The following is a 23,226-nucleotide window of genomic DNA, read 5'->3' on the forward strand; positions in this document are numbered from 1 at the left end:
TACATGCATCTTTCATTTCTGGGCACGTTGCTATTCACTAGCATGCCTACACACCACTGTAATAAACCTCACTTGTGATGTTTCACTAGTTCATCCCTAGTAAGACTACTTCCTTTGGGAATTCATAGATGAATCCAATTATGATAAAAACTAAATATTAATGAATCTCTTGGCCTGGTCCTTGCCTAATGGTTTCAATCCCACTTTACAGAACAAAAATAGGCATGGCAATCTGACCTTTTCTTCTGGTGTTCTTCCCCAGGTACTGCAGGAGGGCTGTGGCCAAGCATCCCCCCCCAAACTGGCATGAAAGGCTGTGGAGCTGTGGAAGTAAAAGTGTTCATTCTCCCCCAGGAGGCTCAGTGAGCATTACTGTACTTGAATCCGATCATACTCAGCTCCACTGAAAGACACAAACACTTCCCTCGAGATCACAGATGTGAAGGGTTCACCAGAGCGGAACTCTGGTCTGAGTCAGAGAAAGGACTGGGAAATATTAAGTTGCTCTTGCTTGAGAATTCATCAAAAATTCTTCAAAACTGAAACTGTTATCTCTTCATTCTGATCCTTTTTTAAAGCTATGAGAAATAAGATATTTCCATTTCTACAGGAAAATCAGATCTTCAGTTTTAATGTAAAACAATAGTGCTCTGTGTTTATATAGCCCTCGTCCCTTAAGAATTCAAAGCCTTTACAGACATTACCTCATTCAACCCTGTAAGGTCTGCAAACTCAATGAGAAACAAGACGCTTCCCTGTTGTATGACTAAGGAAACTGAGGTACAGCAGGAGTGTATGGTTAACGCTAAGTCACAGGAAAACAGTGGGAACACTTGAGCTAAACTTTTCTCCTTGCTCCAATTCTTGGCTGCCTCCACTTAGTCACACTGCCTACAATCAGAAATAGCAACTGACTAAATCTCCAGTCCTCAAAATGTAATTTCAAGGCTGCCCATTTATACTAAGATCCATCTTCCCTGAATTTAGAAGAATGTGTCTGCTCTCTTTGTAAAACTTTAGAGACTTCTGAAAAACTTACACATGGCAAAAAAGAATCCAGATTTCAGTTTATTTTACCAAGTTCACTACTTCATCCTTTCTTCTCTCATTATGAAAACTTTCTGCCTAACTGGAGACCAGCAAGTTTTTTCCAAATTCCTTAAGCACTCCTAACTATGGAACACCTAGGTTAAGGCATGTTACTTGTTTGTAACCACTCTTGCTATATGATTCACTTTTATTTTAAGTAAAATTCCCATCTTTCCAGCATCCCTTCACATGTTCTTACTTTTCATTCTCCTGTGTACTGCTTCCTGCGTCTGCCCAGTTTCTAATGTACTCCTAAGGAAGTTCACAACACTGTAGGAGGGTTTGGCCAATCTCACACTTTTTGATTTTCCTCAGATCTATGCTTTATTCCTCTGTTGAAGCAGAAACACGTCCCTGTTAATGTAACAGTTACCCAGATTCAAAACTCTTTTTCTGGTACTAACCAGTACCTCTTACCTTTTTTGATGATATAAAACCATTCCCTCCCAGAAACTTCAAAATTGCAAAGCCCAATCAGCTCTATGAATACTTTCTTTATTCACAGCATAAAGGCTTCACAGTGGGTGAAATGGCTTGCACAGGGGAGCTCTGAGCTTCTCAGTTGCACACATGGCACGTGTATTCAACATAAATGATTAATTTACTTTGGAAAGAAACATTTCAAAACCTAGCTTGCTCAAGGCCATAAAAGGTTTTGGAGGTAACAAAGGCAGCCTTCTAAGGCATGGCATTTGGGGGCATCATGTGAAACAGGAAATCCTACTCTTTCACTGGGGCCTTTCCTTCAATTAACACTTTTATAACTATCTCCCAGCACTCTATTACAATTAGGTAATGGTTAATAGGTAGAAGGCCCCAAGCATCTCCTGGGTATACACAGAAGACAAAAATTTATACAAACACATTCCCAGAGCAGGTTTTCCACTGTGTGACCCAGGGTAAGTAAGTTACTAAATATTCCTGTGCTCAAAATGGGAAAAATGAAATAACCATATAAAGCACCTAGTGGATATTAAGTTCACCTGCTTTCTCTTCCCAGTGAGATTTTGCCCTGGACTTTGTTACACTGCAAAATTTCAATAAGTATCGTGCTGTCTTTTCTAATTTGAGGATTAGCATCTCCTTTACAAAAAAGTCATTAGCAGATTAGAACAGCTGCTGGAAAGCAAGGACATGGCAGCTCAGGCTTAGATCAGCTATGATACGATATTTATTCCTGGAGCCCTTGAGAATTTTTCTCAGGCAGGTTGTCCTGTGGAAGTGGAATTAAGTGTTTAACCAGAGCATGATGAGTTCCTCCACTACCTTTAGGATCTCTCAATACAATTAAAAAGACTCTGGAAGCCAAGAGATCGTTGTAGTATCTGTTTATATTACAATTAGGCCTTTCCAAATGCCAAATGAAGTGGTGGGAATTTACCATAACCTTCCGTAGAACTTCTACTAAAAATGTCAAAGCTACTGTTTCAAAACCACTGTTCTTAAGAAACAGTTAACTCTGAGAACAGTAATATAAGGCAACTTTATTGCTTCTTCTGGCTGAGTCAGAAGCCTTCCCCAGATTTTATCACTTGCACTCTCATTTCTGTATCTAGAGTCCTGTTTTCCTGCCACTTGCCTCTCCCTTCTTCCCCATCCTCTCTCATTTGTTCTTGCCCAGGCTGACTCATTCCCTCTCCCTTCCTCTCTCTCTCCTGCCACTTCAGCTGCACGCTTGGTTCTGGTTTACTGATCTTTTATTTAATTACCAAACATACACTAGACCCCTACCATGTGACCAGTCCGTATCAAGTTATGAACCTTCATGCTCAACTGTCCCTCTCTCAAGTTTAGGCCTCTTATCTGTTTAGGCCACTGGTTTTGCCTGTCTTGGCCCCAAACCTGTCATCCACCAAATCCTGCTCCTGTGTGTTAGGATACAAGCAAAAGTGGGAGGTGCCTCTGACACCAGATTTGTGAGCTGGGAAATTTAAAAACTGACCGTGTATACTCTCTCCTAAGTAAAAGGACACTGAGAGCACAGGGAAACCTAAAAACATTCCCATGACAGGAAAATAAGTTTGGGACTTACCCACCGTGACTACAATACAATTAACACAACACTGATGGCTGAAGAAAATGGTAAGAAAACAAGTAAAATGGTTACACCTCACAGGGCACTTCCGCCTGCTGAAGGCAAGGTTGACAGCCTTTAATTACCATGATTAAATACAGCTGTTCTTTCTTGTGTGACGCGGGCCCACTATACCAAACAAATACTGAAGCTACCAGGAGGGCAAGCAAGTCCCAGGGAATCTGCAGTCAATCTTTAAGTCCCTGACTCCCTAATCTTGTCGACTCAGAACAACCCGTAGAAAGTACATCGGAAAAGGAAAGCATAATTGTGCTCAATGCCAAAGCCCTTTGTGCTTTGAAAAATCAAAACAGCAACGTAAGAGGAATAAAGCAAAAATACAGACAAAACTGAAGAAGGTATTTGATTTAGTCACAGGAGAAAACCTAAAACTTTGATGTCCCAACACTGAGGAAAAGAAGAATACAGTAATTTTTCATAGTCATTACATATATTTGCAGAGTTTCACATTTTAAAAATATTGCTTTTTCTTTGTAATAAATTTGGAAATTCTCCAGCAATCTTAGGTTCAATAACTGAACTGTAATTTGCAAATAAAAATCGAGCCCACTTCCACCCATCCAAGTATATGAAAACACTAGATAATGTTCCCATTCTGTTTGACTGACCACTGGGTGTCCACTTTGCCAGGGTTGTGTTTATGGTGTAATTAACTTAGAAAAAAAATTTATGTCTTTTGAAACTAAGTAAAACACCAAATATAAATATCTGCATCAGGATGCTTCTTTTACAGTAATGTGGTTTTTAAAAAGAGGGTTTTTGTTTTTGTCTTTGTTTTTAAATACCGTCTCAATGTTAGAATAGGTCTTAAAAAGTTACACATTCTAACTTTCTACTCAGTGCACAAATCTCCCCCACAACATCCAGAATACTTAAATGTTCAATTGCAGCTTGAAAACAGAAAACAGCTTCCATCCTCCCCCTAAGAGATCAGAAATCCCATTGCATAGCCAGCTTGTTCCAGCTCACAATTTGTTTTACCTCTTCCTACAAGAAGGTGTTTGGAAAGAAAGGAAACAAGGTACCGCACCACTTTATTATCATTTATTGATCTTATGGCCTGAAACTGCTAAATGTATGGCTCATGATAAATGGGAACAGAAATAGGTTGCTTGGTGATGGAAGAGGTAGAAGAAGAGTCAATAAATCCACTACCAGTATTTTTTTTTTAAAAAATTAATTATAACAACAATAACAATAATAATGATCAGGGCAGAAAATGCAACCAATATGAAAGGATTAAAGTGTAAACTTAAAGACTACTTCCCATTTCTTATCATTCTTTTAAAAGATAATCAACTCTTTAATATATCCATTCAGATATTTTCTGTGCTCGTGTGGACGTATCTGTATTACATATGTTTTTCTTGCATTACACAAGTATAATTACGCTATACTGTTTTGCAAACCTTTTTACTTAAAAAATATATTGAGGCATCTTTCCATATTAGTACATAGGGCTCTACTTTCTTTTTTTAATGGGTAATTTCATGGTATTAATGTATCATCATTTATTTATCCAGATCCTTACTGATGACATTTAGATTACTTTCACGCTGTTTTAAGTGTTATAAAAAGTCCAAACTTATCTTTCCTGAAATCTCTTTCAATAATTTTTGTTCTGGAATTATTTGGAATAAAACCCCTAATCTATCATTTAATAGATCTTTAAACATTTGAAAATCACCATCATATCATATGGGGAGTAAATGGCAGAACATATGAAAGAAAAGTTTTGAGTTATAATACTCAGGTATCAGAAATCAATAGGAGAAATGATTTCCTCAAACACAATCTAAGCATCTAACAACATGAAATGCATGCTGAACTTAACGTTCTATGAAGCTGATGGGATATTATACAATGATTACAAACATGTATCTAATGCAGCATCATGACAAATGTTAACGACGTTCAGTGAAAGACGATATACAGTTGCATATGAACTGAGATTAACTATGAAATGTCTGCATATGAAAAGGAGAGAAATAGTCAAATGAAATGTGGCTGAGTTTGGGTGGTAAGAACATGGACCAACATTTCCTTTTAAAATAAACATTAATAAATATTCCTTTAATATTTTATATTCTGTTTTCTACAATAAACGAAAAAGAATTTTAAATATAACTATCAGGAAGACCAAGATCCTCATTTTCAGTTTCAAGCTCTCACAGCCCTCTTTCTTCCCTGATTATTTTAGAGAGATCAGCCCTCACAGTAAATAATCAGGTGTTAAAATTCTTGATGGCAAAATTACAATCAGCAAACAAAGCCTGAAGTGTGACTGTTCACTAGAGGACACAGTGGTATGGAAGGGAAGGAGTTTGAGATCAAACAAGGAAAACAAGGGACAGTCAGGAAAAGCTCCCCCTTAAACCACGTTCACAATCAGCCAGTGCCACCATTTTTGTTTTATCTACACATGAGTAGAGAACTGGTATGAACTTCCAGAACATAGCAGTCAGGGCAATGTGGGGGTCAAAAATCAAGGTAATAATTAGGACTTGGGTGCTTCAGTAAGGAATGGTTAGACTTCCAAGCCAACACAAAGCTGTTTTTTTTTTTAGCAATTTAAAGTCTCAAGCTCTGGTCACATTAGCAATATCAATATTTTTTAAATTCATAACCACTCATTTCCCCCCCGATTTCATCCATTTATTTTATAAGTACTGACTAATTCCTTGAAAAATTCTAAGTCACAACGGGCTTTTTTTTTTTTTAAGTATTCCTTGTCTTGATAACCAAATATTTTGCAAACCTTTGGCCAGCACTGAATAATGACAGACAAAGTACTAGTGGGTAAAAACAATGATTCCGTTATTTTGGCTGTTGTGTGCTTTCAGTGTAAACGGTTGTTTATTTACAATGCCACAACATCACCTTGGTTCTGAAGAGAGTGGCATATGCGCTCTAGTTGCCCAAACATTAACTACTGATGGGTCACATTTGCAGTTGGGAGCTTCACTCTAGAAAAATAGGAAGAGAAATGCTCGTGCTTGTAATTAGGAACACGCTCCAGTGTTCATGCTCACACTTACAGGGAGATAACAATGAAATCTTGTCTATTTTGTCAACTGATCCACTTTCAAAATAAATTCCCTTTTTCGGCCATCTCCAGGGAATAGTTTTATTAACAACTTGGCAAAAATCTAAAAACGCACGCTTATCAAATCTTCCTAACTTCTGTCACCAAAACACTTCCCAACTTTCTATTACGTGAAAGAGCGACGTTGGGCCTTGAGATACATTTGAGACACCAGGATGAAGAAGGCACGAGCCTTGTTCTCAGGGAGCTTACAGCAGTCTCATGGAGTTGGGGGAATATCACAATTAAAAAACAGTCAATATGTAATCATCAGTAACAGAATCAGGACTGAAAAGCATCTCAATACTTAGTAATAATGGGATAAAATAAGATGGCACCTCAGAGACTCAGGTGATCAAAATCAATAGTACAACCACAAAAATGCAGAAAGCCTTGATTGATGGCAGCTTGTATAAAAAAAAGATGTAAAAGTTTCAGTTGAATAGAACTCCATAAAAGTCAACCATGTGAAATGGCTGTTAAAATAGCTAACCTAAATTAATAGAAATACTATGTCCAGATGAAGGAAGGTAATAATCCTATTGTCTCCAAATCCAGGGTCACTGGTGTTTCACGAGGCTCATTTAAGAGGAACATCACAAAACTAAGAGTGCGTGCGTACATTCATGCTTGCTAGCAGAGCAATGACAGAGCATCTGTAAATCATATTATGCAAAGAGATTAAAGGAACTGAAGATACGCAGATTAAAAGAAGACCTGGAGGTGAGCAGTGGAGAGGGTAGCACACAACAGTTGTGATGAATACCTTTGAGCTGGTAAAAGAGGGCTCAGTGTGCACCACAGAAATTTAAAAAAAGGGCAGATTTTGCCCCAACAAGAAGAACTTCCAATACTTCGGGCTTTCCAACACTGAATTATTTTGTAGAGTGATAAACTCTATGGCTAGTAGTAGTCAAGCAGAGATGGATGACCATTTATTAAGAAAACCCTGGAAGCAATTCTTATACTGGGTAGAAATTTCTAACAGATCTTTTAAGCTCTTCCTATGTTGGAAAAGCTTGTGGCTACCTTGTTAGCTGCAGGCAAGAATATTAAGAAGATGAGACCCTGTCATAGCTACTTTAAGAGCAGTGGACAATCTCAAAAAGCAGAAAAGAGGTCAGGTATCACCAGTGAACTTTGTCTAAGACCTAGAAGACTTTGCGACTTTTAGATGATTGTCAGAAGAGGTCTGGGGAGGGAGGCCAATGATGGCCAACCCACCTGCCTGTCAGCCAATAGCTGGCCTGACCACAGCAGAGCCCTCCTAGTCCCACTGCTTATAACAGATGCACCAGTCTCAGAGATTCCAGTTTTTCTTCACCACCTTAAGTAAAAGGCAAGTTTAAAAATCCCCTTTCCTCCAGTCCTCTCCCTATTAATTCTCATTTTCTGTGCACGAAGAATGACAAAACTTCAAGAATCTGTATGGTTCTCCTCTTTTTGGGGAGACTATGAACCTAACAGCCCACATGTTATTCCAACCTAATAGGTTCATGAGATTTTTGTGGTTCCACATGGAAAAGGGAATATTGACCTGCTATGGTTGGTCTATTTAGAAGGGCTTAACAGAGGAAACCCTGCGCATTGGGCTGCTCAGTTTCCTCAGGCCAACTCAAAATTTTAAATTGGGCTGGATCTAGTATGTTTTCACCTGTGCCATAGATTTGTGAGACATGAACAAAAATGTTTATCATAAGTGAGCTGTGATAATTATCATCCTGAAATTTATGACACTAGGAACAACATAACAGCCAACTTTAAAGTTTAGCTCTGAGAAAACAAGCCTCAAATTATACGTATGTCCTGTGAACTCAGTTGCCAATCTTAAATCCTATGCCAGGAACACTCCCTATTTAAGGATACAATCAATGAACAAATAAATACTGAGAGGCTACTGTGAGCATGAACTCATGTGAGGCCCATCCTGGCCTCCCTAGGTTATGACTGTGGCTGATTATTGCCATGCTCAGGGTGTGAGACAACCTGAATAACACCCAGTGCCTCTTATACAATAATTCTATTTATTTTAGGAAGTGAAATCTCAATTCCTTCAATAATGGTACTTGAAATAGAAACCATGTTTTAGTCATTCACATAAAACTGCCACACTGAAGAAAGCATAAAGCAGAGGAACGTCTACTAATGTCAAATAATGAAACTACCACTGAAGAATTCCATGTACTGCAAGAGGTATCCCAAAGGCTCAACCTCCTTAGGGTTGGTAACATTTGCTTAGTCAAGGTATTTTTCTGGAAGCCAGTAAGATATTCAGAAATTAGAGCTTTATGGTGAAAAACAGGAATGTTTTAAAAAATAATAAACTTAATTTTTAAAAATCCTCAAAGGTCATGGGTTATTACAATCATATAGATGGATAGGTCTTCCAAATTAATGAGAACAACAGATAAAGTGACAGTGTTAATAAGCAGTTTCAGAAGGTATATTTTAGCAGTATGTCTTTAAATAGAATATATAGTCTCAGTGTGGTGAAATATAGCTTGTAAATCACCAACACTTCCTCCTTTCTGTAGGTAAACATAAAGGAATGAAAAGAGAATGAATAAACTACCCAGAAGCAAAACCCCGTACCATGTGTATTTCATGTGGATGAAAGCATTCAAAGGTTGGTTTGTGGGCACAGTCATGGCATCTCAGGTCTCCAATCAATCCAACCACCCTTCCAGGAGCCAGAGAGCAAGGAGCTTTTTGGTTGACTATGTGTATGTCTCTACCCAGCAAGCAGGGGAGATCTTTGGTCTAGTGAAAACGGTAAAGGAGCCAAGAAAATCTGCGTATGTTCGGACTTCTACCTACGCTACATGCTAAGTAGATGGAGAAAACAGACTTGACTTACCTGCACTGCCGAGCTGTTTATAAAACCTGTACTCTAAATGAAGCTGTGGAGCACGTGATTTTATTGGTTCCTGAAACCCAAGAAGAGAAATTGTGATCAGATTTAGACAAATAGGATTTTTTCATTCCTAGGTTTTCAGAGTAAACCAGGGCTAAGACCACTTAATGTTTTAGAGATGATATTTATATATGATAGCATTTTCTTACCACAATTTCTCTTTGAAAGCACACCTAGGGGAAGATGAAGCTGAACTATACACAATCCTTTCCATGGATATTTAAATAAAAATATGCTGTATGAGCCATCACTCAAGGATAGCTCCCTTACCATGAAGTCATCTCCTGAAATGTAGTCTAGGAAACCAAATACCAAGCCCTTTAATTAAATATCAGGATTTATTTCCTGTTTGTTTTATTATGAATTTTGGGTAGTAAATGGTTTTATTCTTTTTAGAAAAATGATATATGCTCAGGAAAAAAATTTCATACACAAAAGACTTAGAAAGAAAGCAAAAATAACCTGAGTCCTATTATTTAAAAGAGAAGCACTGTTAACATTTTGGTGAATGTTCTTCCAAATATTTATTTATACATATATTTATATATAATATAGACTCAAAAATGTATTTTAAATAAATGAGATCATACTGTTTGATATTCTGTAATGTGTCTTTAAATTCAACAATGTGATGATGACATCTTTCCAAGGCAGTAAGTAAAGCTGTATTGTGTGTGTGTGTGTGTGTGTGTGTACTCAAATCATGACTTTTGGACATGTGAACTATTTTCAGTTTTCAATATTATGAAAAATGAAGTAGGAACAGTCTTATGTATATTTATTTTTACATTTAAGAGAATTAAAGACTGTAAATGCAATTACGATATATAAATAATATGGTGCTCAAATTTTCAAAATTAGAGTTTTCTAAAGACCCCAAAGACAAACTACCACACTTGGCTCTACACCAAACTTCAAGAATTGGCTAGCTAATTATTCTGAATCGACAGTATACAAGGCAACAAGAAAATCAAACACTACCCTAAAAGATACATTTGTATATCCATTAGGATGGCTCTATCAAAAACACAGAAAATAACAAGTGTTGGCAAGGATGTAGAGAAACTGGAACCCTTGTGCATTGCCAGTAGGAATGTAAAATGGTGCAGCTACTATGGAAAACAGTACAGCAATTTCTCAAAAACTTAAACACAGAATTACCATATCATCTAAGCAGTTTCACTTCTGGATATATACCCAAAAGAAGTGAAAACAGGGATTCAAACTGGTATCTGTAGACCCACGTTCACTGCACTATCATTCACAATAGTCAAAAAGGTGGAAGCAATCCAAGTATCTATGAACAAATGAATGGATAAATAAGATACGGTTACACTATGTTCCACACATATGATGGAGTATTATTCAGCCATAAAAGGCAGAATATTCTGATACATGCTACAAAATGGGATGAAAGCTTGGGGACATCATGCTAAGTGAAATAAGCCAGACTTAAAAGGACAATACTGCATGATTCCACTCATATGAGGTACCTAGATAGCCAAATTCATAGAGACAGAAAGTTGAATGGTGGTTGCCAGGAGCTGGGGAGAGAGGGGGAAAGATGCTGGTATTTGATGAGTACAGAATTTGAGTTGAGGAAGGTGAAAAAGTTCTAGAGATAGATGACAGTGACAGTTGCACACCAGGGTGAATATACTTAATGCCACTGAACTGGACACTTAAACATGGTTAAAATGGTAAATTCTAGAAATCAATTCTTTATCAGATATATGATTTTCAAATATTTTCCCCCATTCCATGGGTTGTCTTTTCACTATTCAGACTCCTTTGATGCATAACAGTTTTTAATTTTGAAAAAGTCCAACTTATCTATCTTTTCTTGCTTATGCTTTTTGTGTCATATTCAAGAAATGATGGCCAAATCTAATACAATGAGGCTTTTCCTCTAAGTTTTTCTTCTAAGAGATTTGTAGTTTTGGCTCTTAGGTTTGTTTAGGCCTTTGATTCATTCTGAGTTAATTTTTGCATGATATAAGGTAAGGGTCTCACTTCATTGCATGTGGATATCCAGTTTTCACAACACCATTTCTTGAAAACAGTGTCCTGTCCTCATTGAGTGGTTACTTGTTCTATTTTTAAATTTTAACTAATTTATTATTATTGTTTTTTTAATGGCAGTACTGGGGATGAACCCAGGACCTCATGACCACTGAGCTATATACCTTCCCCTTCTTGTCCTATTTATAAAATAGGCCCAAAGGAAGGAGAGTCCACAGCCTCTCTCAATAATTCATGCTGTTCTTTAATAAGTTTCATGATTTGGAGGGTCTTTATATGTAATTTAAGTCTCCACTACTGAAATTTTAGCCAATTTCTCTTATGTCCTCAATAACAAAATAAGATAGCTCCTGAATAATCTGTGAGCACTATAATAGCTATCTTCAAAGAAGACAGCTAAAAAATCATTTCTTAGACTTTCTATATCCAGGAAGAGTAATTTCAATTTTTTTAACCTTTCCTGACTGGTCTTATTTTTCAGTTCTTCGATCATTTTTGACGGCTATTCCTGAACCCACTTGAAGTTTTCTGCATTTTTCTTAAGATAAAGAATCCCCAAATCACAGAGTTGAGTCAGAACTTTCTTTAAAGTTATCTAGTCTATTCCTTTGCTTCTAGGAATGTTTTATCTAAATCAATTCAGGTAGACTGGAATATGTCAAATCCCTAAGGAGCTCTATGAAAAACTCATACCGTTCTTTGATTGCAAAATCAGCAAACATCAGAGTTGGACTTCAAGTTTCTCAAGATTCTTACAGTTCAAAAAATGTAACTAAGACTAAATATACTGTAGAGTCATTTTCTTATTCATTTATCTCTTCAGATAGAGAGGGATCACTCTTAAGAGTCTCCATTTGGTTTTAGATCTTTTACTATATCACCATTAAAGTAGCCAATTACAGAACTTTTTTTTCAGCAAAATCACTAATAATTCACAAGAAACCAAAATAAACAGTGACAACAAATTAATAAGAAACCAGAGGTTGATCTAAACACTAAAAAGAGGAGTGTTCTTTCTAAAGAAATAGTCTTGGATTCTGACAAACCACAAAAGCCAATTAAAAAACCACCCCACAGATCCTTTTTCAAATGTAATACTCTCAAACTTCACACTGGAAACATCAATAGGCAATAGTCAATGTGATCTTGAGTAAACAGGTGAACAGATTAAAAAAAGCAAAAATTCTTTCACGTTATAGGGCTGAAGTGGGTGTACACATTGCATATATTCAGACGTGAGGGGCTTTTCATCACAGATGGAAAGACTTACATCCTTCAGCACACGGTAGTAGCTTGTTCAGCCCACTGGAGCTTCAAGAGCTCTTCCAGAAGCACTGTGTATGAAGGACACTGCAAACAGTCTACAGACTGAAAGGCAGCATGGAGAGAAAATTTCTTTAACAACTATTAGAAAGTATCTGTCAAGACGAACCCTAGAAATCTCCATGATGGGGTAAAGGAGGGGTTTATTATACTATTTTGTTTACATTGTATCTGATTTAAAAAAAACGTTCCTAGAAACCCAAGAAGTAAGAACCCACAGTGAATATCAAAACAAAGTAGAACTGAAACAGTACCAGCACGGCCTCCTTGTATTTCTGTGCCAGACGCTGATTACACTTCCACAGAGGACTGGCTATTTGCCAGAATCACGGTTATTCTGGAGCACACATGCCTGACTGAAATCCTAAACCGACAGCAGACGGCTACCTTGTAGGACTGCGATGCTTAAGGCAAACTGTGCCGTTCCAATGAGAAGAGCTCAGTTACTGCCATCATATCTCCCACAGAGAATACAGCTTCACAGCAAGAGAGGAGGCCCAGAGACAAGACTGTCAGCCTCTAAAAAGCTTTTATTTAAGATTTATTTCAAAGAGAAATGAGGTACCGAGAAACACCACACTAGATAACATGAAGTCTATTTTTTCTTTAACTCTTGGTCATACAAAGAATAAAACTTTAATAAAATGTAAGTGAAATGCAGTAGTCAGTCAGGTCAGTAATATGTTATGCAAGCTTATTTAAATAGGTCAACTAGTATGATCCTGGCTGGAGGAATCTAAACAGATTGCCCCTAACAGAAAACCTCAAAAGAAGTCCTGTAAATAAAAAGACAATTACAAATATATAGTATTGAGGCAATATTTTAAAGTGTTTTAGAAACTGCTTCTTCCTATTACTAGTCCCAAAGAATCAAAATTATTCCAACTTACCAAAATAATAAAACAGAAAGTATAAAAAAGCAGATGAACTAGAGAACACGTTTACAGAATAATCAAATTCCTATAAATTAAACTATATGATTAATCCTTTAATATTCAGTCTGAGAAAAATATTTGGTCTGCACTGTTACGTGCATTCTCTCTCTTCCCACTCCCATTTCTCCAACAAGAGCTCCCAGTCAACAACAACAAAAAAAGAAGAGAGTTGGTTCATTAACTGTTACCTGCTTTTAATACCTGCTCCCTGTCTATCTCTCTGTAGAGAAACGAATCTGATGCGTGTCAGTTCTCCACAAGGCAACTCTAACTCCTCCACAGACAGACAAGCTTATGAGAGGAAAGGACTAACCACAGAGCAGGTGGGGATGTGGTAGGTGCAATTCATTAGAAAAGAACAGCAATTATCACAAGATGCTTCCTTCAACTATTAACTCTTCTGCCTTCCGATTAATGAAGCCCCAAACTACCTCCAGACTCTGGAAAACTTACTTACATACGACATTTATACAGTTTCATTAGAAACTAGTCAAAGGAAGCATTTCATATGGCTAGAATGGTTTTGTATCAACCTTAAAGAATTGTTTCTTCTAACACTACTAATCCTCAAACAAACAGAATTAGTCTTTTTTAATAGGATGTTATTTTCAATGACTAGGTTAGTTATTCACAAGATCAGCACTGACAAAACCAATTTTGACTCTGCTTCAAATATGACCTCATGATGTATTTTCCACATTTGACAACTTTTTAAGGCAATAATTAGATGATCAGATTTGGTTCTCTACTGCTAAGTATATTAATAAATACCTTACATTTTAAAAATGAATCAGTCATATTCAAGAAGAAGAAAATAATAAAAAAAAAAGCACTGTGAAATGTAGAAAATACAAAGAAATTATAGGAAAACTGTTTTCCTTCCAGCTATTTTTTTAACTATTTTTTGATTCATCATTGCTAACCCTATAGTTAGCATCTTCTAACTATATAGTGTGATATAGTATTCAGTGATTCACCACTGTAACACTATATATATATATTTTTTTTTTGAAGGAAATGACTCTGTGGGATCTTATGCAAGGGAAAAAAAAATTAGTATTTTGTGAAGGCTTACAACTATTTCCTGTAAAAAGACATGTGAAGGATGAGAGCACCAAACATAATTACCACAAATATAGATTCTACTCACCAGTTTGATAGCTACATATTCATTGGTGTAGAGATTTTTACCTAGGGGAAAAGGAGAATGTATATGTTTTAGTGACATTTATTCTGGGAAATGCAAAGCAAAATCTTAGCTCACAGGGTCATGAGAAAAGGTCAAATTCCCAATGCGGTTCACATATATGAAACATGATTTATAAGTGAAAGCTAAACAGAGATAATGAGATCCAGCAAGACGAGAACAAAACCAGCCTGAGAATTTGGAAATTTAAGTTAGACATGGGAATTTGTTATTTTAAAGAAAACAAATCTCTTTTTCTCTGTCACACACACATTTTGTTATTTAATATTTCCCAACTATTAAGCCACGAGGCAACCCAAGAAAAAGAAATGCCAGAATTTCAAAGATACAGACTTTAACTCTTGACACAATAAATACAAACTCTCATTTTTCTAACTCACTGACAAATAAGGATTTTGTGGTTTCTGTCACTGTATTTAGTGTCAACTTTTGTTGGCATAAAGGACAGTGCAAAGTAAAACCAATTACTGCCCTACTCTCCTTTCGCAAGACTCATCTACTGTCCACAAGTAGACGATTCTGAAAGCTGTTCTGACTCTTCAGCAGAACTCTAGCTCTACAGCCTCTAACTACATGCAGGAAAGAGCTCTCCACCTGGACCACACTCAAACACCTCAAAGTTATTTCTGAAACTGAACCTTCTCTGCTTGTAGAAATGGAATCACTATTCTCCTATCCTAAACATCCAGGTAAGAACTTGGGGTGAGTCTAAGAAAAACGAGCACCACTCCGTGAGCCCACTCTACATGCTGGGTGCTTAGCTACCCTCACCTCCCCAACCCCACTGATTCTCGAAGCTAATTTTCATTCCTTCCAAGTGTTTAGTAACATACTATATAGTTCAGCCACTGCAATGGACCTCACATTGCTTCTTATATATTTATTCTAAATTAATCAGCTAGACTATAAATATCTTGAGAGTAGCAATTTTCTTCAATAGTTCAATCAATGAATGCCCTATGGTGCTTAAGACCATGTTCTGCATATCTCAGACACCCAAAACCTTGGCTGACTATAAGTTATAGGTACGTATAGTATGACTACTTTTCAAATAATACATAGAGAGGTAAATGCTATATTTATATACATACACATACAAATGTACATAGCTGAGTATATATGTATGGAAAAGGATACAGAAAGAAGTACATTAAGGTATTAAAATGATTGTTTCTGATTTTTATATAACATAGATTGTTCTGATAATGAAAAAAAAAACCACATTTTGGGAACAAAAGAATGCTGGTAATATTGGTTATTTTAAACAAGCTCTAGACAATAGAAAGCCCTTTGCAAACTATACCATTATACTTTTAATGCTGTTATCAGTTTGCCCAGTGCCTTTATGTGTACAAAAGTACACTAATTTAGGAATAACTTTTGTATGCAAATAACATTAACAAAGAGGACTCAGAGGTTGCCAAACACCTAAGAAGCCATTATAAGAGGAATAACTTATTTTTCAAAGGAGCAAAAGTAGAAAACAGGTGTTTTTCTCTCTACATTAATTGCATTAAGCTTCTAAAAGTTAATTTGTGTTTCTGATTAGCGTTCCTACCAAAAACATTTTTAAAAAATATTATTTGATGAAATTGTGAAAAGGGTACTAGTAACGGAGAGGAATAGATGAGGTAGTGACAGCAAACTCCAAGGCAGACTAAAACTCCCTCTTGGCCACAGACCTCTTCCACACCAGATGTGATGCTGCACAAAGATTTTTCAGGAGACCCCTTCCTGGCACTGTGGAAGCACTATTGTTGTGACCTAAAACCAACTTTAGCAAAGGGCTGACTTCATACTGCTTAGAGGAAAATGGTCAGGCTTAAAATTGTCAATGTGTTTAGGGGGTCTTTCTGAGTTGGAGACACCCCCTAGTTTTAGCAATAAGAATTACTGGGGGATAGAGAATTACAGGCACCAAAGCTCACCCCTTTCTCATTTACAGAACAATATGCCTTAAAATGCTTTGTTAAAGAACTAACTTAATATTTGTAGCATACGCTTACAGTAACAGATCTTTAATTCAAATAGATCACAACCTTTTTTTTTTAATTGGAGTATTGTCAGTTTACAATGCTGTAAATAGATCACAACCTTATAAGTGAAGTGAGGTGGTGGTATCAGTGCAAGCAGAGTAATAAACCTGGATTCTGATCTGTGAGCAAGAAAAGAGACAGGGCAATCACAGGAGTCTCAGGAGGGACATACTTTCCTTTCATTCTTCCTCCGACCACATACTAACAGGGTCTGAAAAGATGAGTAGACTTTGAACAGTTGAAGAAGGGAGAAAGGCATCCCAGGGAGAAGAAACTGTATGAGCAAAACAATAAAAAATAAGAAAACAGATAATACAGGCTGAGATTGGTGGATTGTCTAGGGGTTAACAGGCTAGAAGTTGGACCATGAGGATCAGAAAGGGGTAGGGATGGGCAAGGAGTGCTTAGGGCAGTGAAAGAGACTAGAAAAGTAGAGTCCATATTAGGAAAGTTCTCAAAGCCGTCTTAAAGTTTAAAATGAAAAGTTCTGGAGTAGGGTAGTGACATGATCAGATCTCTGATTTAGAGGAGGTATAAAGGATTACTGAGAGACTAGAGGTGGGGGAAAGTATTTGAGTATTTAACATCCACCATGCAGTTTCCAGACATCTAAGATGAGTAACACTCAGTTCTCACCCTTCATAGACTGTATTCTAGATCCTCACACATGGCCTTGCACATGGTGGCTCAAAGTTTGTTCAATAAACCACATTATTTGGTAAGTGTTAAAAGAGGAATATGAACAAGTCAGCAGAGGAGCTTAGAACAGGGAGGGTAAAGTATTTGGGCACAAGTGGCACGTGAGGTAAGCCTGGGAGGATGAACAGGAGAGAATCAGGGCATTTCTTACAACTGAACATTGAGCTGGAGAAATGACAGAAAACGCAGACAATCTGATAAACTGTGAGTGGACCAATATGAAAAAAGCACAAAATACACAGGCGAGAATGAGGAGAAATGAAGCCAGCTCTTTCAGCCATCCTGGAGCCTGTGGAGGCCTGCTGGGAGCAGGACTTCTAAAACAACAAAATGTCTAGGAGGCTGTGGTCCAAGGCCCATTTTTGCTGGCTATAAGTGGGGTCTCTGGAACCAGAGGGAGCACATAGCTCTTCTTAAAACTGAAGGTGTTTTAAGATGAAACTGAATTCTATCCAGGCAAGAGATGAAACTGAATTCTATCCAGGCAAGAGATGTGCGTATGTGCACAAAGCAAAGAACAACATAGTAACTCCTGGTGGAAAACTGAACAAAACCAGAGTAACATGGGGAAAGGTAACTCGCGTTCATGGAAACAGTGGCGTATTTCATGCCAAATTCCAAAGCAACCTTCCTGCTAAGGCCACTGAGCACAGAATCTGTGAGGCTGTGCCCCTCAAGGATTTAAACTTACTGAAGAGTAAATAAATAAAAATGTGGGTCTGTTCTCTTGTTTAAAAAAAAAAAAAGGAAATGAAGCCAGAAAAATCCAACACATACAGGGTGTCAATAACCTTGGATGCCAGCTTCTTATTCTGAGGTACTTTCCTAAATCCTCATCTTTTTTTTTGAAGATTTGGGAAGATCTTTTTTTACAGTAAAACAAACTTGCTAATTATAGCAACTGTGCATCATTTCCTTTGAAGAAAAAAATTCAAGAGTTCAAAGAAATCCCAGGCACTTACCTATGGATCTGCTTCTTCCAGAGTCTAGGGCATCTCACCAATCAGTGGGTAATCTTTTCCTCCCCTTCCCTGTGCTCAGCTGGGCAGCCCACTTCTCACAGTGCAGTTCAGTGAACTTCTGTGAAGGTGGGAAAGGTAGCTGCCAGGTGATGCCAGGGAAGGAGGGGATTCAGCAATCCAACTACTTCATATATAGACTTGCAACTAATCTTCCTGTTTTTAGCTCCTCCTGTATCCTAGCTTTCTGAAATACTAGAGTCTCTAATTTTTGAACTTATCTGGTGTATTTTTTGTTACAAACTGGCCTATCCTTTTCATCATTCAGCTTTCTCTGGACTGCCCCATCAGTTACCACTTAACTGCTGCTGCTTTCTAGCTTCCAAAATTTTGTTAAAATTTCTCATCTATTTTTATCTTCTCTCCCATTCTTTTGGTTCCTTGTGGTTTTTATCCCTTTAAAAAATAAATCCCTTTTCTAAATATACTTCTAAAACTGAGGCAACACACCTAGTTCCATAAACTTCCACATGTATTATTATTAATTATGCATATAGCTTTTTACTTCTCCTAGGCAGTGAATGGCCTAAGGACAAGAATGTTCAACTCAACTTCTTATCCCTAACAACAAACATGTATTTAATATGTAGTAGGTAACAACACTTGCTGAAGTGAACCAAATTGACTGATATACTGAGAAGGTTCTTCTGATGAAGTTCTAGGGCAATTAAAAAAAAGAAAGCTAGTTTAGAATCAGATTATGGATAATGCTAAATGCAATATAGGAGTTTTGACTTCATTATTCAGCTTGCTGTGAAACCACCAAAGGTCTTGTAATAAAAGAAAAAGAATAATGGTGAAGGTTGTATTTTAAAAATATTAATCTGGATCCAATGTATAAGATAAAAGACAGGAGAATACCTTTGAAGAAGAAGAAAAGGAAGTTTTTATAGCAGAACATTTAAATAATGACATCTACCACACCATGTGGTTATGAGGATTACATCAGTCAGAATATGTGAAAGTACTTTGTAAACTGCAAAGTGCCAGATGAACCTAACTTTTATTACTTCTATTATTACTGCAGGAAAGATGCAATAATTCCTGGAAGATAACTTAAAAATAATATTTATAATAAGGTATTTAGAAGAAAAAACTAACAACCTTTGGATTACTTATAAGCATGAAGGAAAAGGAAAAGAGAAGGGTTAAAGATGAAGCTCTAATTAGTGGAGAACAGAAGGAAGACCAGGAGAGCAGGCAATGATCATCCACTCTACCATGACACCTTCCTCCAAGCTCTCACTAAACCTAAAAGTAGTACACAAATTATGAAACGCCTTTCAGCTTCAATTTTTGTATCTGGATGGAAGAATAAAATCACAGAAGTATAATAAATGAGGCAGCCTATGTAACGCCAAACATGATGTCTGATACGTCACAGAATGCTAGCTTGCTTGTATTTACTTACTTTCTCTCCTTACTTTACAAAAAGTGAACACATGGCAACCTCTACAAAGCAATTATCCTTATTCCTCAGAGGCCCTGGAGGTGACTAGATAATTCTCCTGAGCTATGCTCAAATGAATTCCTTTGCCGGGGGCATCATTAAGACTGAAGAGGTCAACACAAAACACAGTCATGTGGAAGGCTAGACAATCACTCAGCCACTAGCCTCAGTGATAAACAAAATTTTTGCTCTGGAAGAATTTAATAACAAAGATAGAGGGTTAAAATTCTCCCATTTAAAATGAATGGAATTAAGAGGAGCTTCAAGATGGTGGAGTAGAAAGACACGGAGCTCACCTCTCTCCACAAATACATCAAAAATATATCTACATGGGGAATAACTCCCACAGAATATCCACTGAACTCTGGCAGAAACTCTTATACAAATAAAGCCACAAGAAAAATCTCCACATAAACAGAACAAAAAAATAAAATGAATGACTGCTTCTGCTTATATATATATATATATATGAATGATGTAACACTAACTGTGAGAAAGGCAGACAGTTTAATGAACAGAAAAATACCACTGATGAGATGGCATAACCCCATACTCCCAAACATTTTAGTATCTGTTGCACAAAATCCACAATGCTTCCCAAGGTCACTTCCTGGCTGTGGGTTCTTTTATTGTTAATGGTAAAGAAACCGCATTTACACAGTAGTTTTTGGAGCTTAAACCTAAACTCAGTCCTTTTGAAGCAGCAGCCCTAGACGTGAAGCTACCCATAAAACCCACTGCATGCAGACTTCCTGTCTCAGTAAATTGCCTACAGAGACAACATTTACCGAAAGCTTCATCAGACAGCATTACTTCAAAGAACCAGCAGGCCTCAGTTCTCAGAGTCACGCTGATAAAGGAACACACAAACCTCAGGTTCCCAGTTTAGATTTCCAGCTGTCACATTTTCTTGTCCTAAACTCAAAGTAGTACATTTACAAATTACAACCTAGAACTTGTTAAAAAAAAAAAAAATCCAGCCAAATGAATTAGAGGCAAATAGTAGTGAAAACAAGAAACCACTTTTCAGATTGGTTACCATGTCTCTTTAGGGCAAAGAGGCTGGCCTATTGTCTCCACCACCCAGACAGCATCTCTTGAAGTAGTCAGGGGTAAAAAGATAATTAACACTACAACTTTCAAGAAAAAAGCCAGAGGTCTTTTTCATTTTTACTAACTTAATTCTACTAGTGTATTAGTATACTATGCAGAAACATTTCCCAAATGTCAACAGCAAGGACGATTCCTTCTTGTGCCAAGTTTTTTGAAGAGACTATTTACAAAAACCAGTAACTAGTTTATTATAAACAAATCTTCTAAAATCTTGTTTAACATTACTGGTAATGATGAAGGCATGTTTCCTATTAATATGCTAACTCATGTCTATTTTAGACAATGTTAAAATGTTTTCTAGGCCTCTCTCGCTCCCTCATCCTTGATTCATTTCCTTCATTCACGGCCAAATGACACCACATTTTGTTTATCTATTAATCAGGTGATGGACATTTGGTTTGTTTCCACTGTTTAGCTATGAACAATGCTGCTATGAATATTCACATATGTTTCTGTGTGAATATATATTTTCTCTTGAGTATATGCCTAGGAGTGGAACTGCTACAACAAATGGTAACTCTTACATCTAACTTTTGGAGGAACTGCCAGACTGTTTCCAAAGTGGCTGGACCATTTTACATTCCCTTCAGCAGCATATGAGGTCTTCTGATTTCTACACATCCTCACCAGTCAACACTTATTATCTGTTTGATTCTAGCCATCCTAGTAGGTACAATGTGGTATTTCACTGTAATTTTGATTTGCATTTCCCCAGTGAATGATGATGCTGAGCATCATTTCATATGCTTAATGGACATTCCTACGTCATCTCTAGAGAAATGTCTATTCAAATCCTTTGCCCATTCTGAAATGGGGTTGTTGTTGTTTTGTTTTTAATGAAGTAGAGTCAGTTTACAATGTTGTGTCAATTTCCGGTGTACAGCGCAATACTTCAGTCATATAGGAACATACATATATTTGTTTTCATATTCTTCTTCACCATAAGCTACAAGATATTCAATATAGTTCCCTGTGCAATACAGTATAAACTTACTGTTTAACAGGGGTTGTCTTTTTATTGCTGAGATTAAGAGTTCTTTATATACTTGAAATAATAGTCCCTTATCAGATATGATTTGCAAATATTTTCTCCCATTACATAGACTGTTTTTATTTTAATGGTGTCCTTTGCAGCACAAAAATTTTTATTTGACGAAATTTATATATTTTTTATTTTGTTTGTGCTTTTGGTGTCTGATCTAAGAGTCCACTGCCAAATCTGAAGGCATAAAGGTTTACCCTTATGTTTTCTTCTAAGAGTTTTATAGTTTGGGCTATGTTTGTCAATATTGTTTTGGCTCTTCAGGTCCCCTGCAACTCCATATGAATTTTAGGATCAGCCTGTCATCTTCTACAAAGAAGCCAGCTAGGATTTTGACAGGGATTGTGTTGACTCCGTAAACCAATCTGAGGATTACTACCATTTTAACAATATTAAGTCTGATCCCTGAATGTGAATGTCTTTCCATGTATTTGGGTCTTCTTCAATTCCTTTCAAAAGTGTTCTGTAATTCTCAAAGTATAAATTTTACACTCATTTTTGTTAAATTCATTCTCTTTTGACACTATGGTAAATGGAACTGTTTTCTTACTTTCATTTTTGGATTAAACATAGACACTTTTGTATAATAATGATTCAGACCTCCTCTCATGATCCATTCCTAGAAACATAGTATGTCTTTTAATCGGAGAAGTATTTGTATCTCTTAAAACTCAAGTAGGGAACTCTTTTATATAAATGAATTTTTCATGTAAGTGATACTCCTTCAATAAAAGTTAAAAAGTAAAATCATTTACAATGGAAATGTTTCTAAAGTTTCATGTTTCACAAAGGGAGTATCGGGTGCTCACTCTGGTAGCATACTGTTTACTAAAATTGATACAGAGATTAGCATGGCCCCTGAACAAAGATGACATGCAAATTCATGAAGTGTTCCAAATATTTACAGATTTGCAGTTATGACACAAATAAGTCAATGGGGATGTAATACACAGCATTATATACATGACTATCATTAATATTTTGAAAGTTGCTAAAAGAGGAAATTTTACAAGTTATTATCACAAGAAAAATTTTGTAAATATGTGTGATGATGGATGTTAACTAGACTTACTGTGATCATTTTGCAATATATACAAATAATGAATCATTATGTTGTATACCTGAAGCTAATGTTGTATGTTGATTATACCTCAATAAAAACTTTTTAAGAATATCTGATTTTTTTCTTATTACATC

General features: G+C 36.6%; 1 protein-coding gene and 1 pseudogene across 14 annotated transcripts in view; one reads left to right on the plus strand and one right to left on the minus strand.

Moving 5' to 3' along the window:
- Nucleotides 1-23,226, minus strand: part of CSNK1G1 (casein kinase 1 gamma 1) — a 150,238-nt gene that overhangs the window by 59,354 nt on the left and 67,658 nt on the right. For all 14 annotated transcript variants that reach the window (XR_004137108.2, XR_838195.3, XR_010380806.1 and 11 more), the window contains 2 exons: nt 14,614-14,654; nt 9,127-9,196 (listed from right to left, as the gene is read on the minus strand). Coding sequence is in view for 4 of the 14 variants with exons in the window: in XM_010993535.3 (XP_010991837.1) it covers nt 9,127-9,196; nt 14,614-14,654 (111 nt within the window). In the remaining 10 variants the exon portion in view is untranslated. The remainder of the gene's footprint in view (nt 1-9,126; nt 9,197-14,613; nt 14,655-23,226) is intronic.
- LOC116153651 (U6 spliceosomal RNA) lies at nt 22,833-22,932 on the plus strand (annotated as a pseudogene).

The sequence above is a fragment of the Camelus dromedarius genome, chromosome 5 (genome assembly GCF_036321535.1).
Source record: "Camelus dromedarius isolate mCamDro1 chromosome 5, mCamDro1.pat, whole genome shotgun sequence".
NCBI lineage: Eukaryota > Metazoa > Chordata > Mammalia > Artiodactyla > Camelidae > Camelus > Camelus dromedarius.